General features: G+C 45.2%; 1 protein-coding gene across 2 annotated transcripts in view; it reads left to right on the top strand.

Moving 5' to 3' along the window:
* LOC121619583 (exostosin-1c) overlaps positions 1-21,616 on the top strand; it is an 86,241-nt gene that overhangs the window by 9,955 nt on the left and 54,670 nt on the right. For both annotated transcript variants that reach the window (XM_041955395.1, XM_041955396.1), the window contains exon 2: positions 1,196-2,607. In XM_041955395.1, coding sequence (XP_041811329.1) covers positions 1,661-2,607 — 947 coding nt within the window. In that variant the 5' untranslated portion in view covers positions 1,196-1,660. The remainder of the gene's footprint in view (positions 1-1,195; positions 2,608-21,616) is intronic.

Raw genomic sequence — 21,616 nt, 5'->3', positions numbered from 1 at the left:
CAAGCTAAAAGCAACATCGTCTTTCTTAATTTCTTATACATTTTCATCTCATAATAAACAGTTTGAATACACCGTAATCGTGAGTAAAAGCGGTGGAGTCCACACGTAACTCCTCATTTCCTCTGTCCTGAAATCAGAGGTTGCATTGTTTACCCACCTCGCCGGTGCGCTGTTTGTTTTATTGCACGCAGGGAAGGCAGGCGTCACTTCTGCTTGGCTGGAGAGGAGGCAGGAATGGGGAATGTGAATGAGAGGTAGAGCGGGAGAGGGCGGCCAGGTGAGACCTGAAAGCTGCCTTTGTGTGGCAGTTGGCAGTACGAACACTGCCCTTCACTGTGTTTTCCACACACACACACACACACACACACACACGCTCAAGTGTATACTGTACATGCTGGGGAGTTATGGGGGGATGTTTGGCGAAAATATGAGGCTGAAAAACCGTTGGAAGTTTGCAGATGTATCAAAAAAAAGCCTTCACTCAGCCTCTCCAAGGTGAACGGACGTTTCAGAGCCATAAAGCGTCTCTGTTTTCCTTCTGCGTCTCCAAATCTCCATTTCAGATGCTAAACGCTCTCTTATTTTCTCCTCCACTTCACCTCAACTGTATCTGGCTCAGCTCAACTGGAGCTTGAAGAGCATGATAATATCTGGTCCCGTCTGCTGCTCCGCGTTTAACATGCTCTCGGAAAAGGCTGTTCCGGAAGCCTGCGCGCATTGCGGCGCACGCGAGCCCGTAAAACACCCGCCTCTTTCGCAGGACTGTGGAAGCCAGGGAGGAACGGAGATATATATTTTGATGTGTGGCTGAAGGGCTGGACGCCTTCTTGAGAGTGCACTGAGTTGCACTTTTCTCAATTTTCTCTTTATGAGCTTGATCTGAAGAGGGACTTTGACAGTTTAAACTCCTCTGCTGCTTGTGAAACGTTACCCAACGGTGCCACTGAACAGCTATTTGATTAAATATGAGCTTTCTATGAATTAAATGTGGTTGGTGCTGCAGTGTACACGTCTGCCCAAAATGAAAAGCAAATAAAAGCCTAGTTCCCACCGGACTATCAAAAGTTTTGGCTCGTGGCATCTCTTGAGGTGGCCGTTTCACGTCTAAATCACAGAGTGTGTCTCCGTGTCGGTTTCAGAACGGCAACTCCGTCTGTGTACTGATCTGTATTCTTGTTTGTTTACTTCTCCCCAGGAGGGGCCCTGCAGACAGGAGTCGCGCCAGGCACCATGAGGCAGCGAGCTTGGCCTGAGAGAGCGGAGAAATCACCCTTCATCACTCTCAACCAGGCCGGGCAGCAGAAGAAATGCACAGAGAAGCAGCAGCAGCAGCGGCGGCGGCAGCGCACACCACAGCCGAGACGGGCTGATACACACATCTGAGCGTGCGGCGGAGAGCAAATGGGGAAGGCAGGACGAGACTGAGAGAGGGGAGTCACTAACTCAGATTGCGTCATCCTAAATGGCAGAGCGGACTGGGCCACACTCAGAGGCAGCGATGCCCTTGTTAACACGTTGTCCTCCATTAGAAGCTCCTTGTTAGAAATCACAAATCAGTCCCCCGCCCCTGTGAGGCCACAGAGCTGAGGGGCAGAGGAGAGGAAAAGCCGAGGACGAGAGAGAGACAGAGGGGGGAAGAAAGAGACTGTGACGGGCCCCCATGCAGGCGCGTAAGAAGTATGTTCTGCTGGGCTTGTGTGCGTGCTGCTGGCTGGTCCTCTTTTACTGGGGCGGAGGAGTCCAGCTACGTCTGCTCCGGCTGCTGACGCGGCAGCGGGGTGAAGTGGTGCGCCCCTGGCCCAACTGGACCGACCGGGCCTTCCTGCCCCGCTATGCCCACCTGGACGAGCTCCAGACGGACCCCGGGACGGCTGAGTCGCCCCGCCAGCGCCGTCAGGCTTGGTCCGCCATTTATAAAGACAGTCGCTGCCGCATGGAGACCTGTTTTGACTTCTCGCGGTGTCGCCGTAGAGGGAGGGAAGGGTTCAGGGTGTATATATATCCCTCAGAGAAAAATGATCGCGTGTCAGAAAGCTACAGGAAGATCCTGACGTCTATAGGCGAGTCACGGTACTACACGTCCGACCCCCGTGAAGCGTGTCTCTTCGTGCTCGGGATAGACACCCTGGATCGGGACCAGCTATCAGGACAGTTTGTGCCCAATGTGGATGAGCGTATCCGTGGTTATCCGCTGTGGAACGACGGGCGGAACCACCTGATCTTCAACCTGTACTCAGGCACCTGGCCTAACTACACAGAGGACCTGGGTTTCAATATCGGCCAGGCCATCTTAGCCAAAGCCAGCCTCAACACAGAACATTTCCGGCCAGGCTTTGACGTCTCCATCCCGCTGTTCTCAAAGGATCACCCGCAGAAGGGCGGAGAGCGGGGCTGGCTGGTGAGGAACACCGTACCGCCTCGCAGAAAGTACCTGCTGATGTTCAAAGGGAAGCGTTATCTGACGGGCATCGGCTCAGACACCAGAAACGCACTTCATCACATCCACAACGGGAAGGACATTGTGTCGCTGACGACGTGCCGCCACGGGAAGGACTGGGAGAAGCACAAGGACGCCCGCTGCGACCATGACAACCTGGAGTACGAGCGGTAAGACCGGGGTCACGTGGCCGGTGGGGAGGGCAGTAATGAGGTGATGTGAAAATGAGAAGCGAGGTGTGAGTCAGTGTGCTGCTATACAGGGGTTTATAGGGAGCAGAGTGGAAATGCACAGTGGTGTTGTTCCCTTCGCCTTCTTATTTGAACTTTACATGCTGTTTTATTGGTCTGTCGGATGTCACTGATTTTCTACAAGCAGCTTCAGTGGCAGCTTTTGGGTCCCACTGGTTATTTCTGTCTCTTTTTTATGGCTGCACAATTTTTGACTATTTCAGTTTATGATGTTTGGCACTTGTTTTGGAGATCAAAGCCTTCAGACACAGTCTCAGGTCTCTGGAAATTTCGATTCAGGTCGCTATTTGGAGCAAGTCCCTTGTTCTCGTATTAGTGCTGTTAAAAGTAGTCAAACAGTGGTTGTGATGTGCTCATCTTGTAAAAACTGACCATGAGCTCCTCTATTATTCAGATTGACAAATGAACAAATAAGGGCATTTAACAAAATTGTGGGAAAAAAAACCAAGCGCACATACAGCTAATTAATTATAGCTGAAACCACTCTGTGTAATGAGCCAAAGTAAAGGTCACCTCAAAGAATGGCTTTGTGAAATCACTGATTTCTCTGGCGAGTAAACCGCTGCTGGGTGGAAGGTGTAAATGATTATTATTTTTTTAATCAGTCTGTCCATTTTTCATAAAGGTTTTCTCGCTGTTGTTGTTGCATGGGAGATAAGCTTGCCATTTCCACTTTAAATTAAATGATATTTTGGACCTCACAGATTACATGGGGGGCGGGGTGGATACAAGACGTCTGGAAATTGGATTCCAGCAACATGTGCATTGCTCGGAGAAATGATTTATCATTGAAACCAATTAATTTCAGCATATGACCTTTGCTGGGGTTTGAAAACAGTTTGTACATAGGGATCTGTGTGCTCTACAGGCCTTTTCACAGAGTGCTTTGCAAGTATGTGAGCACCATTGTCAAGTTAATAAAAGCGGTAGGAGACACCCATCTGCCAACAATACACGTTTCAGCAGCAGCAGCTTGGCAAACATGTCTCATCCTCTGAGTACGTTCCCCCTGCTGGCTTATAGCTCAGGCAGTGACTTAAAAACAGATGGAAATAGATGCATGTACTCAAAACACACAAGAGGAACTTTTTGTAAAGATTGTCAATCATATGCTCTGGGAATTCATGTAAGAAGTAAAACAACAAAAAAAAGCATCCGTTGTTATCTCATTGCAGTTTTTTTTTTTTTTTTTTGCAAAAGCAGTGTGGCGTAAACTGCCGCCTCAAACGTGCTGGATTTAGCAGCTGCCTAACTCGACGATAGACAGACCCCGAGTGTTGAGGGTGGAGGTCCTAGATGCCGTCAGCGGGGATGAAGAAGGACTGTTGAAGTTTAGTTTCATGCAAAGTAATTATCCCGTGTTATTCTGTGTTGCAGTAATCACATAGTTGATATAGAAGACGTGTGCAGTGTCCCAGCCCCTCTGTTTCACTCCTACTTGCTTTAACTTACACTTTGCAATAAAAGTCTCTGAAGCTGAAGTGCTGACAGAGCTGCTCATTATAAAGTCTGTGCCTGTCCACTCGCACACAGATACCAAGAGCAGGATAGTCTGATGGAGCAGAACATCCGCAGACAGGAGAAGATGGATCTCAGTGAAAGAGAGAATAAAGAAGGAGAATAAGGAGTTAGAGCCACAGCAAACTTCGCCTTCCAAATTCGCCTCCTCTCCTCTAGTGTGTGACTGACAACGATAACGACTGCAAAGCCCAATCCCGAGTCAGCCTTGGTTATTCAACAGACGGAGGGAATTGAAAGGATTCAGAGATAATTCTTAATAATTATTAAATAATTTGTCTTCTTCCACTCATTACTATTAATGAGAAAGTGAATGTGTTAGTTGTAGGCTTACATGCAACCGATGTAGGTGTATGAACTGTGCTAAAACAAAGTAAGCATCATATTACTGTTATTAGTCGTATATAGCCACATTTGTAATAAAGACAGTAAAGAACTAGGTCACATCTATCTTTCACTCGCTTAAAATTAAAATTTGTTCTAGGTCTCAAATGAAACAGCAGGTTTGGTGACATAGGGACTTCTCACAGGTCTAGTTAGCCAACTGCTCTAACTGCTAACATGCTAGCCAGCCGAGAACACACCGGCACAAGTCCATCATGAAAGCTCTGAGAGCTAGCTAGTTGGTTACTCTAGGTTAGCAGGCTAGTTAGCTCGGTTGCTAGCAGGACAATAAGCTTTTTATTTGTACCATTGTAGCTGTCCACCTCCAAAAACTTTTAAGAAACTTGTTTGAGGTTTGAATTTATGAATTTATGTCGCCTCAGCAAGCTAACTGAAATATAATTAATAATTAATAATTAATTTAATCAGTTGAACACATAACAGTTGGCCTGCAGCTCAGAATTATGCTCAGTATTAATTAATTTACTGATTATTTTCTCTATTTATTGATCATTAAGTCCATTGAAGGTGAGAAAATGTGAGAAAAAAAGCATCTTCAAATAGCTTTGTCCTTTGTTTTTTTCTTTCCTCTAACAGTCCAAACCCCGTAGATATTACATTTATTATAACTGCGACAAAGAAAAGCAAAACATTCTCAAGTTTGTGAAGTTTTTATAAGTCATCATTTTATGTCACATGACTTCTGGCCTAAAGAACTTGTTTATAAATGACATGAAAACAAGAAATCTTAAGTAAAATTTACTTGACAGGAATAAAATGTGTTAAGTTAATGCCCTGTACAATGTTTTACAGTGTGCAATTTTTCAACTGCATCTGCATCAGTGAAATGTTTCTGCTCCGTCGGACTAACCGAGCTTTTCTGGCGTAAGAGAAGCCAACTGCTAAACCCCAGTTTAACTCTAAGCCCTGGGGGAGGCAGAAGTTGTTTTAAGGCGATATCAAATGAATGCTCAAAGCAAATATTTTTGAACTACACAATATGACTTTTCACTTCACCCTGAGATCCGTTAGGAGGTGGTTCTGATCCAAGCACGCTCCTCGCTGCCGTGGCCTGTAGCGAGCTACCTTAGGCTTGTTTACGTTGGGCCGGGCAGCAAAAGGGATGGAGCTGTTCAGCGCTGTATGAATGAGCTCATTTATTCCACACAGCCCGCTACTCAGGCACCCGGGTGGGCAGGGGGTGAGTGGAGGGGGGTAGTGGGGGAGGTCCCATGTGGTAATTTGTGGTAGATTTGGATACGGCAAAGGCTCTGAGGGTGCAAGGGTGTGAATGGGGGAAGCAACGTGAGAGACAGCTGCCGTTTGTAAGAAAAACACAAAAAGCTGTGTGACCCCCCCCCCTCCTTTTATATAAAGTCTCTTTCTCTGGAAACACGCTTTTAGCTATGGAGAGAGAGGTGTGAAGGAGGGATGAGGGATCCACCTCTCTCTCTGCATCCTTTGAATCTCCCTTTGGGGAGAGGAGAAGTGGATTTCAGGGGGGAGAGCATGAGAGCCGTGGCATCCAAATGAAGGGAAGAAAAAGAAACGAGGACAATAAACAAACTGCACGAGTGAAGTTTCTGTGTGAGAACCGAGCTGGGGCCAGGTAGAGACGTACCCTCACCTCTCCATCTGTCTGCTGCTCTGGCACATTCTCCCTCCCTCTTATGTCTCCCCCTCAGTCGATTTTTTCACTCTTCTGTTTTTGCCAAAAAAATCCTGCACCTGAAAAACCCGTCCACTAAAATAACAGCCCGTGTCGACTAAGCAAGGCGTGCGTGCGCCAGACTACCGCTGCCGTGTGTATGTGTGTGTGTGTGTGTGTGTGAGACGGTGTCACGGTCAACGAGGCTCTTAGAAGGTGGCACCAGGTTAATGAGCGCATGCATCTGGTACACCGGCAGATTAGCCCGGAGGGACCTGGACACAGCGGCAGCCAACAGACAAAGGGCACGAGGAGGAGGAGGAGGAGGAGGAAGTACGAGGGAGGGGGACTCAGACGGATCAATAAACCGTCATGATGGCGTTTTTCTGCTCCCCTCGACCCCCCTTCGTGATGACTGAGAAAATGAATAGAGCTGTAAAGTGATTGAAATGATAGAATGGCTAAAATTTCACAATAATGGTATTTAGAAGAAGAAGAATTCAATTTGATGGCAAACATGTTATTCTATGCCCTTTCACATGCAACTCTGCAACTAATGATTATTTTCATCGCCAATTAACCTGCTGATAGTTTCTCCAATTCATCAATTAATCGTTGGGTCCAAAGGGGATATTCAAAGACGTTCAGTTTGCAGTGAAGGAAAGTAGCAAATCCTCACCGTGGTGCAAGTGATAAATGACTTTAACAATTAATCAACCATCAAAACAGTCTCTAAATGATTTCCTGCAGGTCCACTAATCATTTCAGCACTCACTCATTTCAATGAGGCTACTCAGCTGACGGATCAGAGGTGACAAAGCATCTAGAAGAATGCTCCTCCCTTCGGCCAATCAAATAAGAGCAACTTCAGATTCTTGTAATGCTACTTTGTGCTGAGAATATCAATATGGACAGCTGTGCAGTGTTTTGGTGTCTGATAAACCTTCAAACTCGGGGATCCATGACTCAAACTGGCCCTCCTGGAATGTATTTCTCTGCTAAGTGGAACAACGCGCTGATGCCGCTGCAGCCCCTTAGGTTTTTTCAATGCAGGTATTTTTGCAGGCTGAATGGCCAGTGGGACGTTGGTTCACTAGCCACGTGTCATTGCACCGCGTATGAATGAGACTGCAGGTTAATCTAAGGTCTTCACCCTTCACAGAGACTCTGCAGCTGTAGTCCCGAACACATCACTGCGGATCAACTGATGCCCAACAGCAGAAATGCCAGTTAAAATGAAAGAGCTGGTTGCAGGTGGTTTTGGTTTCTTATGCCGAGGTGTTGAGGTGTCGTACACCTGAGATTTCTGCCTCTAGTCCAATACGGTGGAGGAGAAATGACTGAAAACAGCGGCATCTGTTTTTCTAGGAGCAGCATCGCTGTTACACTATGGTCCACAGACCATTCTATCAGCAGCATATTTCTTCGGTGGGAAAAATCCAAAATGCGAACTGTTCACAGCGGGGTCTGTGGATTATCCTGAATCTTCCCTAACAAAGACACCTATTCACCAAAACCGTTTACTCATTTAGACTGACTGCTGCTGCAGGTTGAAACTGCCTCACTGTGCCAGTCACTGCTAAAGACAGCAGTGTTGAGACATTCTGCTGTTCTAAAATATTGACTGTATGTACATACATTTCTTTCGTTTGTTATTTTTTGCTGCATACTTGCATAATGCACTATTTTTTTTGTCTTTCTGAAGCAATAATAATAGCTCCATGGTTGTTAGCATAACCTTTTTTAAAAAAGCAGATTAAATTTAAATACATTTGCCCTCACCATTTCTATTAATGTAATTTTACTCTTTTAAAGTACAGAATGATTGGAAAATGGTACCCCAAAAATCCCATTAAAATCTGCCATAGGGAAAAAGAAATCGGAATAGGAACAGAAGGTGCCTGGAAATACTTTTCTGGTCTATTGAATTAGTGTGGAAGTTTGTGTGAGTGTGTGTGTGTGTGTGTGTGTGTGTGTGTGTGTGTGTGTGCATGGATTATGGATGATAGGAGAGAAAACAGAATGAAGTAGCAAAGAGACAAGTTGGAGGTAGGACACAGTGGTACCCAAGGCAATGAGAGCAGCAAGACAGAAAGGAAGAAAAGGAGAACGTCATGTGATAAAGATAAAAAAAAAAAAAACGGGAAAAAGACAGAGGGACACCGCAGGCAACTTAAGGAAAAAAACGAGAACGAGACGGGGCAGGAAGGAGGGTGACAAAGTGGGAGAGAAAGACAGAGTAGAGAAAGAGGGAATTGGAAGAGAGGGGGTACTTGAAGCGAGGGAGAAGCCGTGCTGCAGCCTAATGGCCTAGTTTCCCTCACTTTAGAGAATTCTCTAAGAAAGGGAAGAGAAACGTGCATTGTACAGTGAATGTAAATGAGCAGGACTGTGAAAAACAGAGAGGGAGGAAGAAAAGGAGGGATAGTTAGGAGATACAAAAGGTACGCAAGGAAACGCTAAGTTCTCAGGTTCCTTTCGGACCGGCTAAGAACCGAGTGTTTGCGAGGGGGAACCAGCGGAGACGGACGGGCCGATTGAAGGGACGGGGAGGATGTGCAATGGCCAAACGCTTTACCTCTCTGCTTGTCTTAAACGGCTTCGGCCTCGGTGTATAAAGGCTGTTGTTGGGAACCGATGGGTCATTATTCATGACCCTCCTTGAAGGAACCCAAGGTTGTTGAAAGAGAAAGAGTGAGCAATCAGACTTTAAAACCTGGGTAGCAGTTCAGGATGAATGCAGCATACTAATCAGACAAAACACAACCGGAGGACTGCAAGAGGGAAGCATTTTATAGTATATTGGCTACGGCAAAAGTTAGAAGGAAATGCTTGGGAGACGCTCTCATGCATATGTAATGTGAACAGGAAATTTGCAGACTTTTATGCCCGTAAACGCAGACGCACTATAAAGGATTTCAATGCGGTGCGTGAAAGCTGAATGAGCACTGGAAAGGAAAACAGTGTCATTGTTATCTGCAGGGAAACATAAAAGGGCCTCTCTTTGTCGCGCAGTCGCTGCTTCCGCACGTGCACAATTTAAACGAATGCGTGGGTGTGCGCATGCACGGCTGCGTACGTGTGCGCCTGGATCTGTGAACGCTAGAAGAGAGTGTGCGATTTGAGATTTTGGTAAACCAAATAAAAGACGCTGCAGCCCGCTGTAATTAGGGCCTGGGAAATTGTAGGTCGGAGTGTGTGTATGTGTGTGTGGTTTGCGTGGTCCGTCTCTGCTGTCTCTGTTTAGAATACTTGGAAAGGAGAGGCGGCCTTGTGATTCTCTGGCACTTGTTCACTCCATCCTCCGTTCTTTTTCCTCCGCTCCAGCTCGTATCTTTCTAATCCCACACATCAGTCTTCCTCCCTCGCTGTGCCTCTGTGAAGTCTGGTCAAATATATTTATAAAGTCACAGAGTGCTCTAACGGGGCAGCAGAGGTTCAACCGAGGGCTTGAAATGAACATGTTTTCTCAGTAACCGATGTAGGGGATTGATTTGGTTTTTCTTTAAAGCTGCTATAATCAATATTTTCATATTAACAGTGGATTAAATGACCACGGAGTCGTTGCTTGTAGTGATGTACCTGCAGAGGATCATCCCTGGACGCAGCAGATCCCCTTTTTAGTATTTTCAGCTCATTGTTTTGATTTTTACAGCCAGCTTCAATGCTTTGGTTCACTCTCACCGCTCTCACTGGTGTCGTTTTCAGCTGCAGCAACAAAATGCTCGGATTAATCCGATGTATGCTACCTGCTCAGCACCGAGAGACAGGCAGGCAAGTTAGCTGCAAGCTAATTAGCTGGCCCGTGCTCATTTACAATGGTGCCAAGGTACAACACGAGCAGACACAACAACAATCCTTAGCAATAAAAGAAGAATGCATGGCTAAAATCAACATGTTGAAAGGTCAAGGTACAGGAATTGACAACAAGACTGATAAATAATCAGTAAGAATAAAGCAAACACGTTTGCAATCAATAAAATTAGTAGTTAAACCTTGGAACTGTCTCGGCAGTAGTGCGGCACAGTCACAGAAAGCAGAGCTTCCTGATTCTCTCTGAGTTTCTGGCCCCTGTGAACGTTCCCAGAAAGCCGAGCTGAGAGTTAGACGCACAGCTTTTGTAAAATAGCTCTATAAATAAATAAAAACAAGCGCAGATTTCTCCTCGTTGACAGAGCAGGCAAGGCAGTTTTTAGGTGAAGCAGGCAATGGTGTGTCCCGTAAGTATCTCCACTAATCAATCTCAATGCAGAGTGATGCACTGCATCTAGCAGTTTGAGAGCGGAGCTGGCTGCCTGCCCATAGATAACATAAATAACCATAGCGTGGTCGGCGGAGTCCAAAAAAAGAGCCGACGGGAGAGTAAATATTGGACTTACATTCTTCAGGTAGCTGGAAACTCGACTCTAAATCAATGCTAATGTTGCTCCACATGTTTTGGATGTCTGAGGGGCATCTGATTGCTAATAAGTTCATCATATCGACTTTATTATTATTTTTATATTCCCTGGGCGCTTGAATGCAGCCCACTGCTCCTGTGTGTTTCACTGCATGTTGCCTGTGTGTGTTTCAGTAAATTAGTGATGGGTTAAATGCAGAGAGTAATTTCCCAGTTAGGGATTAGAGTAAATAAAATAAATGAATAAATAAATGAATTATCGCTTGATAATTTGTCAGTGTGAGTTCACATTTCTCTCTGTTTCACCCAAGTGGCCAAACAAACCCAGATTCAACAAGAAAAAACCTTGTTTTTCTGGTCATCATTGATTGCTTTTAATCTTTTACTGAGTTACTAGTTGAAGGGGAATTTCAAAACAACTCATTTTCGTTGGTTTGACATCAATCACAGGTTAAATGTGGTCACAGGAGTTACAGGAATATAACTGAATGCACTTCGTGATCCTCAGCAACAGTGATGAGGTTGATTTCCGAGTAAATTTGTATGAGTTTATTACATCCAGACCACAGTCTTATGCTGCCAAGCCGTTTTGTGTTTATTTCTGCAAGATATTATAGCATGCACTCCTGCCCATCTGACTGTCATGAATTCTGGTGGACAGATACTCACGCCAAGGAAATATTTGTTTTTTTGGGTCTGACCTAATCTGAAATTCCAGCCTTTTAGATGATTGTTATGTTTTCGCCACAACTATGAGAGAGGGAGACTGTCGATGTCAGATCCAAAAGGCATGTTTGCAAGGTCATGAAAATCAATCTAACTTCACTTGAAGTGATGGGAATGATGTCTTTGGCGGCACCGTCATCTTGGAAGAGCGCTCGGCGTTGGCGGAGGTTTCGACTGCGGCAGAAAAGCCGCAGCTTTCATTCCTTCGTCCTGCGACAATGAAATGTTGTTTTCTCGGTCAAACGTGAGCCAGCCGCAGCCTGCTTGTCATTTCTCATTAAATGTTTGAGGTCAAATCTTCATCCCGGCATTGTTCTCTCAACCGCTGCTCGCTGTTCGAAGGCTTGAGTCATATTGGTAGCCTCCCGCTTCATATATGCTGCTATTTCAGCTTCTCGTCAGTCTCGCTTGTCCGTTCCTCAAAATAGGGTTTAATTTATCTGTCTAGTCTGCGGGCATTCAACGTGACAAAAGCTTGTTGTTTACAAGTCACACTGGCAAAACCAGTGGCACTGGAACCACACCACCACATGAGACAGTCAAGGTCTCAGCAGCTTTGTGTCGTACAAGCTGGAAAACAATGTTCTTTTCTAGAGAAACAAGATCAGAAAACGCCCGTTGGACATGTCCGCCACACCCAGGCTTTACACACATGTGGGAAGTCTTCATTTTAATCCCTGCATTAAAAACACATACAAATCTAATTGCTGCGATAATCGTGTTGCCGCATGTGTGCACGCATACATGCACATGTAAGGACGGCTTAGTGTGTATCCTCTGCACAACCCCCGTAACTTTTCTCTCACTTTTTTTCCACGCCGTAGTCTACAAGTCCTCCTACATTTGACTGCAAGCCTCCCACCGCATTTCTGAGCCCAAGTATGCATAATTTATCAACACAGCCTGCGTTTCCGCGAAGGCGAACTTTTTGACAGCACAGATGTCTGGGAGTTACACACAATTGTCTGGCACGCCATCACGTTAGTTACGTGCACATGAGTGCACCTATGCATGCTCACAAACACCGGCAACAGTCGCTCCTGCTCTGACGCCGTGGCTCCCCCCACCCCCCTCGCCGAGCATGTTCTGATGAGCCGGACAGGGTCAGGAGAGGAGAGGTCTTACAGTGTATGAGCCTCAGAGAGTCAAACAAGGTTTCATCTAATCCTCTCCGTAAGACGTGACAAATCAGGAGTCTTGACCTCAAGCGTGTTGTCCCGTGTCGTGTAAGTTACACCGGCACTTTTAAATCAGCCCCCAGTGATGGATTGATTTACCATAAACCATAAAATTGCTTTTTATGAATAGATAATTAATTGTTGTTACATAGATCATACTTTTCTAATGCTTTATATATTAGTTATGAGCCACTACTAATAACAGACTTACCTTCTGGAAAAAGGCTGCAGAGGACGTGGCCAAAAAGTAGTTTATGAACAACTTTTGCATTTTTTAATGGATTACCAACATTTATATCGACATTATTACCAAATGCAACAGATAAACACCGGCCAAAGCGACTTTGTTTGTGTCGTTGACAATAATAATAGTTTGATATTTTGGGAAATATCGGACTATTTGTCAGCTTTGAGCAGTTGCCACCAGCGGAGAGTCTGGGAGGTTCGTAGATTTTCAGAATTGTTTTTAAAATTTGCTTTTCGTACAGATTAACAATATCTTAACAATATCTGACAGAGCCAGGCTAACAGTCCCAGTCATGTGCTAAACTAAGCTAACATGCTGCTAACGGTAGCTTCTTATTTGATAGAAGCTCTCTGGCAACCCACTTTTTCCTTGTTGCTTTCTTGTAACCGACCTATAAGCATTAAAAAAATGATTTATTGACTATTAACGAAGCTGTGTGTTACAATTTACAAGCCTTTATGAAGGTGACACCCAACTAATCAAATGAAATGCTATCATCTTTGCTACCTCAGTGCTTAAACTCGGCCCAACAATTTCTACAACTAATGCTGAGATGCTAGTAATAATTTTCTAAGTATGCTTCACAGTTGTTAATGCATGATATTTACTTTTTAGATGAAACAACAGACCTGCCTTAGTATTTCACCTCACTTTCTGTCCTATAAATCATCATAATCATAAAATCAAGCCACATTGTGCAGCTAATACAGTCCAGCTGCTTCAAAGGAGATCGCCTTACCTGTAATATCCGCTGTCTGTCGGTTGACCTCGCTGGGTTCGCTTATCACAGACACATGTGAAACCAGCCATCATTTAAAAATACATCTACTGTCGACTGATCGTCTCGGGGAATATGGAAGCAGAAGTGGCTCACAGGTCACACGGGAACAAACCACGGCTGGTGAAAAATCCTGGCAGGCGTGACCTCAATTTCTTTCAAAGGATTTCAAGATCTGTTTAATCCAGGTGGACTGCGTAAGTGGTGCCGTGCAGTTACAGTAGGGGCTCTCCGTCTCGCTGATAATATGGGAGATTAGTCTGGACGTTATGACAGTAGTCATAGCAGCGTGTGTGTGTGAGTATCACATTTTTCATCAGAAATAGTGCAGAGTGGTGCTAACCAAAGCCAAATGTAAAAACACGCAGGACAGGGCATCGATACATGCAGTAGCCATTGCCTCATGGAGGACTTCCAGTGATTCAGATCTGTGAGGTTATGAGGACATAAATTCCAAAGTGATGTCTGCAACCTGACCCCGCCTGATGGGCTTCACATATTCTGCTCGGATTTAGGCGCATTTTCAGGTCCACGCTGCGGGTTTGTGGGGAATAAAAATAAAGCAGCCAAAAGGAGAACGTTTCATAGTTCCCAGGTTATCAGAGCCTGGGTGTTCTGTTCTTCCCACATTTATCTGGTGTGTGAAGATTTAGAGAGCGTTTTGCAAACTCGCCTTTCATGATCCTGTTCTTGTCACATCAGTGCAGAGTGATGAGTCGGCTTTGATGGTTGATTGTTACGATTGTTTTCGCTGTACAAAAACTTTGGCTTTGGGCTTCCTGCCGCCTTTGGGATTCAACGTTTTGTTAGCTGTCAGGCTCATGCGAGGCTGTAATGGATCAGGCCGGGCCAGACTCAAGGCCCCACCTTCTGGTGTCGAAATCAGGGGCGCCTGCGTCCAACAATTTTTATAACTTTCCAAAACCGACAACCCGACACCCACTTCATGCAGGGATTGGCCGAGTGTGCAGAGCATGTCAGCCTCTCTCTCAAGCGCTCTTTACTGTTTGCGGGCTGCAATCGAATAACAGAGCCAGAGATAGTTCACTGATGCCGCCGCTGCTTGTGAGTAACACTAGATTCACTCTGGCAAAGCCTTTTAACGATCAACTCCTCATTTCTCAATTACCTCGACTCCCCTGCTTTGTGTCCTCTTCTTAACTCCAGCATACATTGAATGGGCGGCTCCGGTCTGTCAGGTGTCTATCAGGTTTCTTGAGGAAGGCCGTTTGGCCCCCGGGGCTCCCTCACTAGTGTGGGTGTCCTCTTAATGGGTGCCCATTCAGCGCCCTAATGGGTCCTTTATCAACCCCGGCTAACACTACAGCGATCATAGCAGGAAAAGCCTCCGGCGACCTTGCCCGCTTTTGTCCAGGCCAACTGGAGCGTAAAAGCTTTGACAATGACAATGCAGTTGAGAGAGAGAAAGAGGGAGTGACACGGAGGGAGACATTTTTCATCCCTTATGCAGTTAAGCCGAACCTCCGCTGAGTGGCCTGGATTTCACTTGTTTACTGGGTTTTGATAGCATCTATTTGACCTTTGACCTCACCACCACATGCAGCATCAGTGATATCTCTGCGCTATCAAGAGACAAACAATAATGAATGTGGGAGAAAGGTGGAAGGCACATTTGTTTAAGGCTAATTAACTTTTTGGAATATATTTTTTAAAAATGGCCCAACCTCACCAGGAAGAAAGATATGCAGGAACTGTCACGGTTTACAAGTTCAAACCATTAAATGTGGAGAAGAAGCCAGCAGCCAAATCATTACTTCCAGACACACGGCCTTCAGACCAGATTGTGCCTCAATTAGGCCGTCCCAAACACACTCTGAAGCTTTTTTCAAGAGCCTCCTCACAGGACCCCTAAATTGCCTGAGATATATGGTGCAAAATTAGGTCAGAAAATATTGTGTAGCGTAAGTTTGCAATAAGATGAAAAGGCTTTTTAATAACAGCCTCTTTTTTTTCTCTCTCTCTCTCTTTGATGTGGAAGAAGCGCTCCGATTGGCCCGGCCTTGAGATGAATGACTGATACATAGTGATAATCCCGACCACTGGAGGGTTCAAAGGACTCATTAATGTATGCTGCACTATCAGCAGCGTTAAAATGATCTATGTACCCCATTTTTTAATAACGCAGTGGGGTATTGGGGTTAAACCGGGATTTGGATGAGAGCGCGTCAAAGCAACCTCTAGTATTTTTAATGCAATCTACTGCGTAACCATTGCTTAATTATTTCACTCATACATCACCCTTTATTGGTGGGTTATTTATTTGTAGCACTGCTTGTCTATATTCCATTTTATTTGCGCGAGCATGTGTTTCTCTGCGGTGTATCTTCTCTTCTCCAGAATCTGCTTAGACCGACAGCTCGCGTACAGGCTGTCTTCTGCTTTCTCACCTGCGTCTGAGCAAAAAGCTCGGTCCCACTTCATCGTCACTTTAGCTGGCATTAGGCGTGGTTAGCAGATTGTTCGGAGACTTTGTTGTTTGTTTGTCGTGCCATTGTGTGAGGAGTACTTAACGTACTTCGTGTGCCAGTATCAAAGGAGTACACTGCGTACTTTTTAAATTAAAAAGTAAGCAGCTTGGAGAGGGAACTTGTTGTAGCAGCATGTGCATAAGTGGAGCACAGCTTCTCTTAACCTCTTGCCTCGTGCAGTGTCAGAGAGGTTTTGAAATCGGACCTACTGTGCTCCCGCTGTTTAGCCAACACCTCTTTGTCAAGGGTTGAAACTCCTAAACTGCAGAAAGTGGACAAAGTCCTTCTTATACTTCCTTTCTCTTGTAATTTTACTACACATTCAAGTAAATATTAAGCTTTTCAGGAGCATCACCTGTTTTCTTAAGTCTTTTCTAATGCATTACCCTCATCAGGAGCTGGAAAGTGTGTGCGTGAGTGTGTGTCTGTGTGGGTTACTGTTGCCAAGCCCAACAGCAGACAATACAGCACAGGTGCCCCAGATAAGGGCTTTTATTGTGCTACCTAGCAAATAAAGAACGTGGATAAGATCATGAATTACTCATGAGCTCTGCTGTTGAACTCTTATTTAATGATAGCCGTGCTGGGACCGCTCTGTACCTCTCGCCTGTCTCCCCCCTCATCACCTTTGATGAATGAGGAACAAGTGGAGGGAGATAGAGGGAGAGTCAAAACTTCCCCTTAGCTGCTCTCAAAATGTCTTTTGCACTTTAGTCTCAGAAACTGCACCACAGACACAAACCCTACGAGCCACAGTCGCACTTCAGAGCGTAAGATGTACGGCCTGCTGCACTTCCTTGTCAGATGGCCTACTGCTCCGAACACTCACCTACAGCACACTACAAAGCAGTCCTCCTCCAAATGGCACCGCGCCGAATATACACACACTTTGTCAGGTCTGCGTGCCGTGTGAAAAATGGGCTTTGTGTTGCCTCCGCCCGCTCAACCTAAAAGTCCCCCTCTCTAGATTAAAACCTCGGCACACTGAGCTCCTTCACACTACAGCAGGCCCTGACACATTCCAATCCGCCGCTCATTTCAGTCCTCATTTCCTTTACATTATACACACCATTAAGCATATTAAGTTCAATGCCTGCCGCTGCGCTGTCCCGTGCTCTTAATGATATAGCCATCTGGGTGCATCTCCATTCCTCAGCGGGCAGGTGCGTCAGGACAGGTTAGAGAAAAAAAACTGCATTGTAATATAACGTAAGAGATTAAAGGTCTAGTGTGGAGAATTTAGTTGGATCCACTGGTAGAAATGGGATATGTATGTTTTCATTAGTGTATAATCACCTGAAAATATGAATTATTGTGTCTTTGTTACCTTAGAATGAGCTCTTTATATGTACAGAGGGAGCATCTTCCACACCGCTATGTTTCTACAGTAGCCCAGAATGCACAAACCAAACGCTGGCTCTAAAGAAGGCCATTCGCCTTTTTTGTTCGCCTTTTTAGCCGCCACTGTAAGGGAGTGGTTAGGAATGTGGTGTTCAGCAGGTTGCAATTTGCAGCCTCACCACTAGAGGCCACTAAGTCTTGCACACTGAATCTAAATTTAATAAAATGCTAGCGGCTCTATGAGGTTCAGCGGTGCTTTGAGCTAAATGACGCTAACATGCTGATGTTTAGCAGGTGTAATAGTTTAGTACACAAAGTACAGTCGAGGCTGATGGGAAAGTCATTTGCAGATTTTAAAGCTGGATCACAAAAAGGTTTTGCAATTCCTGGGGGTGTCAGTTGACTGTGTGGTTAAGATGCAAACCATATAATCACAATGCCTGTGGTTGGACTCTTGTTACATGTCATTCCCCGGGGCGAGATGTCCTGAGAGCGAAATGGACATCTAAGCCTCAACGACATTTCACTCAAAACGGCCTGCTGTATGGCTGCTGGTGGTGCTGGAGGAGACGTCAGGGTATCACCAAAGTCTGAGCAGATACATCTTGTGGGAACCATGAATGTGCATATCTATTCAGTAGATATATCTATATTTCACTGGCTAAGAGAAAACTTTGTCATACTGGTGGCGAAAGAAAACCAGTCAGAGGATTAGCAAAGTCACAAGGATTCATCCTCTGGGGACCATGAATGTCTATATAGCTTTGGAGATATTACGACAGACCAGAGTTGCATTTCCTAGAGCCGTATTTCTCCGGACTTACACTCCGCTACTTGTCTTGGAGCCGCTTGTCTTCAGCCTGGTGTATTTATTCCCTGCTGTGATATGTTTATACCACTGCTTCTATTAGCTTGCTCTTGGCATCTACTATAATGACCTCTAACAGTCCGGCAGAGGCATTCAGTGTCCCTCTCAACCTTTCACCCAGTGCCAAGCACCAGATAACACACATAGCATAGCTCTCGTCTGGCCTCTCGCACTCTTTCTCTCCTTCCTGTCTTCGCTGCTGCTCTTTCTCGCATTCTATTCGTTCTCTCAACACGAGACGCACGTAGTCACACACGCCCCTGCTCGTGTTTCTCGCCGCGTGCCCGGCCGGCAGCGCCGTGCCCGCCCGGCCCCGCTCCTGTGTTTCCAGCTGTCCCCTGGTTATCACTCCCTCTGTCCCTGCGTCCACTGGCTGCCAGTAAGCAGAGCGCCCGCTCTCTGCCTCCGTGTGGTGACCTTCCCTCCCTTTACTGTAAGATGAGTCTTCGCATACGTCCCTGTTTTCCTTCTCTTTGTTGTCTTCGACTCTATTTCTGTCTTACATCCTTCAGGAAAAGGGATTTACTATTTCTGCCTCTTTTGCTTTTATTTCTAGACTTCATTCTCTCGCTCCACAGTTGTCTGTCACTCTGCTGCCCCGCCGCCTTTCCGCCTGCAAGGATGTAATGCGATCAGGTGCAGTGTGTGTGAACCATCTTGGCTACATTCACTTTAAAAAGTAGATTATGTCTCTGTCCTCTCCGTTTTTTTTCTCTTTCCCTCATTGTAATTCCTTCTCCTCTCCCCAGTATCTCCACTGCTGGAAGAATGGTAGTGAAAGCAGCACTCAGATCCTTTACTCAAATAAAGTACCAATAGTGCTAAATAAAAGTAGTTCTGCATTCAATATCCTACTCAGCACAGAAGTATTATAAACAAAATGTACTTCAGTATCAAAAGTAAACATCTGTCCACTGCACCTGATATATTATTATTTATGGCATCATTAGATTAATTTCACTGATACATTAATGCTGTCATTGCATTTCACTGTTGTAGCTGGTTGTGATAGAGCAGGTAGGTACTTTAGTTCAGCAGTGCCCAACCAAGGGTCAGGGCCCCACTAGAGGGTCACAAGATACAATCTGAGGGGTCGTCAAATGATTAATGGGAGAGGAAAGAAGGTTGCACAGACTTATTCATTTTCCTATTTATTTAATCTTATTTAATCTCTGCTTTATGTGAAATATTGAATACATCTTTGCTCCTCAGATGTGTTCACATGTTCACATTAAGTGAAATGAAACCATCTGATGGGACATCACTCTTTGGTGGATCTAAAAACAGCTGAAAGGCATCTGAAACATGACAAGAGGCCTCAACTCGACTCTGCTTTTCTGTAAGGGGACACGAGCCAAATAGGCTTGAAGCCTCTGGTTTGTTCCTTAACAATCGATTGTATTTTATGATCATCTAACGTAAAAAGCAGCCAGTAACTCCAGCTCAGGCATGTCAAACTCATTCCATAAAGGGCCGTGTGGCTGCAGGTTTTCGTTCCAACCAAGGAGGAGCACACTTGGCTGGAATCAATTAATCAGCTGATCTCAGTCTTCAGCTGATAACTAAGTGATCCCTTGATGTTGATTGGTTGGTCTGGTGTGCTCCTCCTTGGTTGGGACAAAAACCTGCAGCCACACGGCCCTTTATGGAATGAGTTTGACATGCCTGCTCTAGCTGTAAGAGTGCAATATTTACCTCTGAAACATAGTAGAATACAATAAAGCAGCATAAAATGGAAATACTCAAGGAAAGTACAAGTACCTCAGAATTTTACTTTACTTTAAACTGATGCAGTTAAGTGATAGCCATACAAACACATGCAGCCATAAATCATAAGGTTATCCACTCTCCTCTTTCCATGATGCAAAGGGGTAAATTTGGTTAAAAAACCTGATTTCTCAGTAACAATAAGAGCAGCAGAGAAAATGACGTAAAGAAGCATTTTAAACAATTCAGACGCACAGGAGGGGCTGCGGTTGTTTGTAATATTTTGCATACCCATTGCGTTACCCTCCCTTTACTCACAGCCACACAGCCTCTGCTCACTTACTATGCACATGCAAGCACTTACACACACTCTGTCGCACTCCATCATGGCCTCTAATAGGGTATAGGCTGATGAAGCAGCCGGGCCTGCTCAGCAGACAGCGGTAGAGTGAATCTATATTCGGTCTCTGCACGTCTTCCTCTTCCTCCTCCTCCTCCTCCTCCTTTGGAGCCTGATGAACTCAAGGGAATCCATGGAGCCAATAAACGCACTGTGATCTATTGAGGCAACCTCCCTTGAATGCAATCCATACTCCACGGGGCTTGGACGGCTCTCTGTGTAGGCTGAGCCTCTGTATGTGGTAATTTTTTTTATAGGCGCGTCTTTGTGTGTCCGGTGGTGAGCGAGGTCCGGTGGTTTAGTGGAGGTTTTAGTGCATGTGTGCATGCATTAGCGGCCCTGTGCGTAACAGAGAGCCACTAAGTGAAAGCGACAGATTCTGGGAGAGAAAAAGAGAGAATGGATTAGGTAATGAGTCTCTGTTTTCTCAGTGTTGCGGCTATCGGGTTACTACGGGGCGGCTGCAGCAGATGAGCAAGAGGGCGTAACAACGTTAGTGTCCCATAAAATGCAACTTCCCACGAGAGTGCCCCCGCTGCCACATCGCCTCTTAGGTTAATGCAATGATGATTAAACATGCGGGGCTTTATTGATCCCTGTAGAAAAATCCACTTCAGGCAGAGGTCAGGAAGAGCTACAGGACAGGTGTCGGGATGCAGTGTCTGGATTCCAGCACGGTGACAGCAGTGATCATTACGGCACCCTGGACTTCTATTCGCTGCAAATAAGTTTTAACTATTGCTGGATTATTGTTCTGCCTGTTTTATCTATGGAATACTTTGCAAGCACGGCACTCAATTATAAGCAGCTTTCAAGGCTGGGTGGTGTAGATGTGTTTGATTGGATGCAGGGTTTAATTTATTCCTAAGATCCCTGCTGGAATATTTTGTGTATATAATGTGTATTCTGGAACTGGGAATGTACTAGCTTTACAATATAAAGTACAAGTATAATGTTAAGGATTAGCATAGCTGAAAGAAAATGAGAGATTAATCTCTATGTGAGGATTAATAAATCCGAAACTGTACTTATCACTGTGTAACAAGCTGATTATTGCTTATCATATTATGAATAAAACACTGTATATATTATATAGTGAGGTGCAGCTAGACCAAGCAAATTATTCTAATAACTAAAAAAACGTGCATTACTGTACTGATAAATCCAGCATCAGTGCACCAGAGATTGCATTTTTAACCTGATACCTGCAGTAAATGTGTTAGACTCATATAGCTTCTGACTGTA

The sequence above is a fragment of the Chelmon rostratus genome, chromosome 16 (genome assembly GCF_017976325.1).
Source record: "Chelmon rostratus isolate fCheRos1 chromosome 16, fCheRos1.pri, whole genome shotgun sequence".
NCBI classification, from domain to species: Eukaryota; Metazoa; Chordata; class Actinopteri; order Chaetodontiformes; family Chaetodontidae; genus Chelmon; species Chelmon rostratus.
This window is presented reverse-complemented; position numbering and strand designations above follow the sequence as displayed.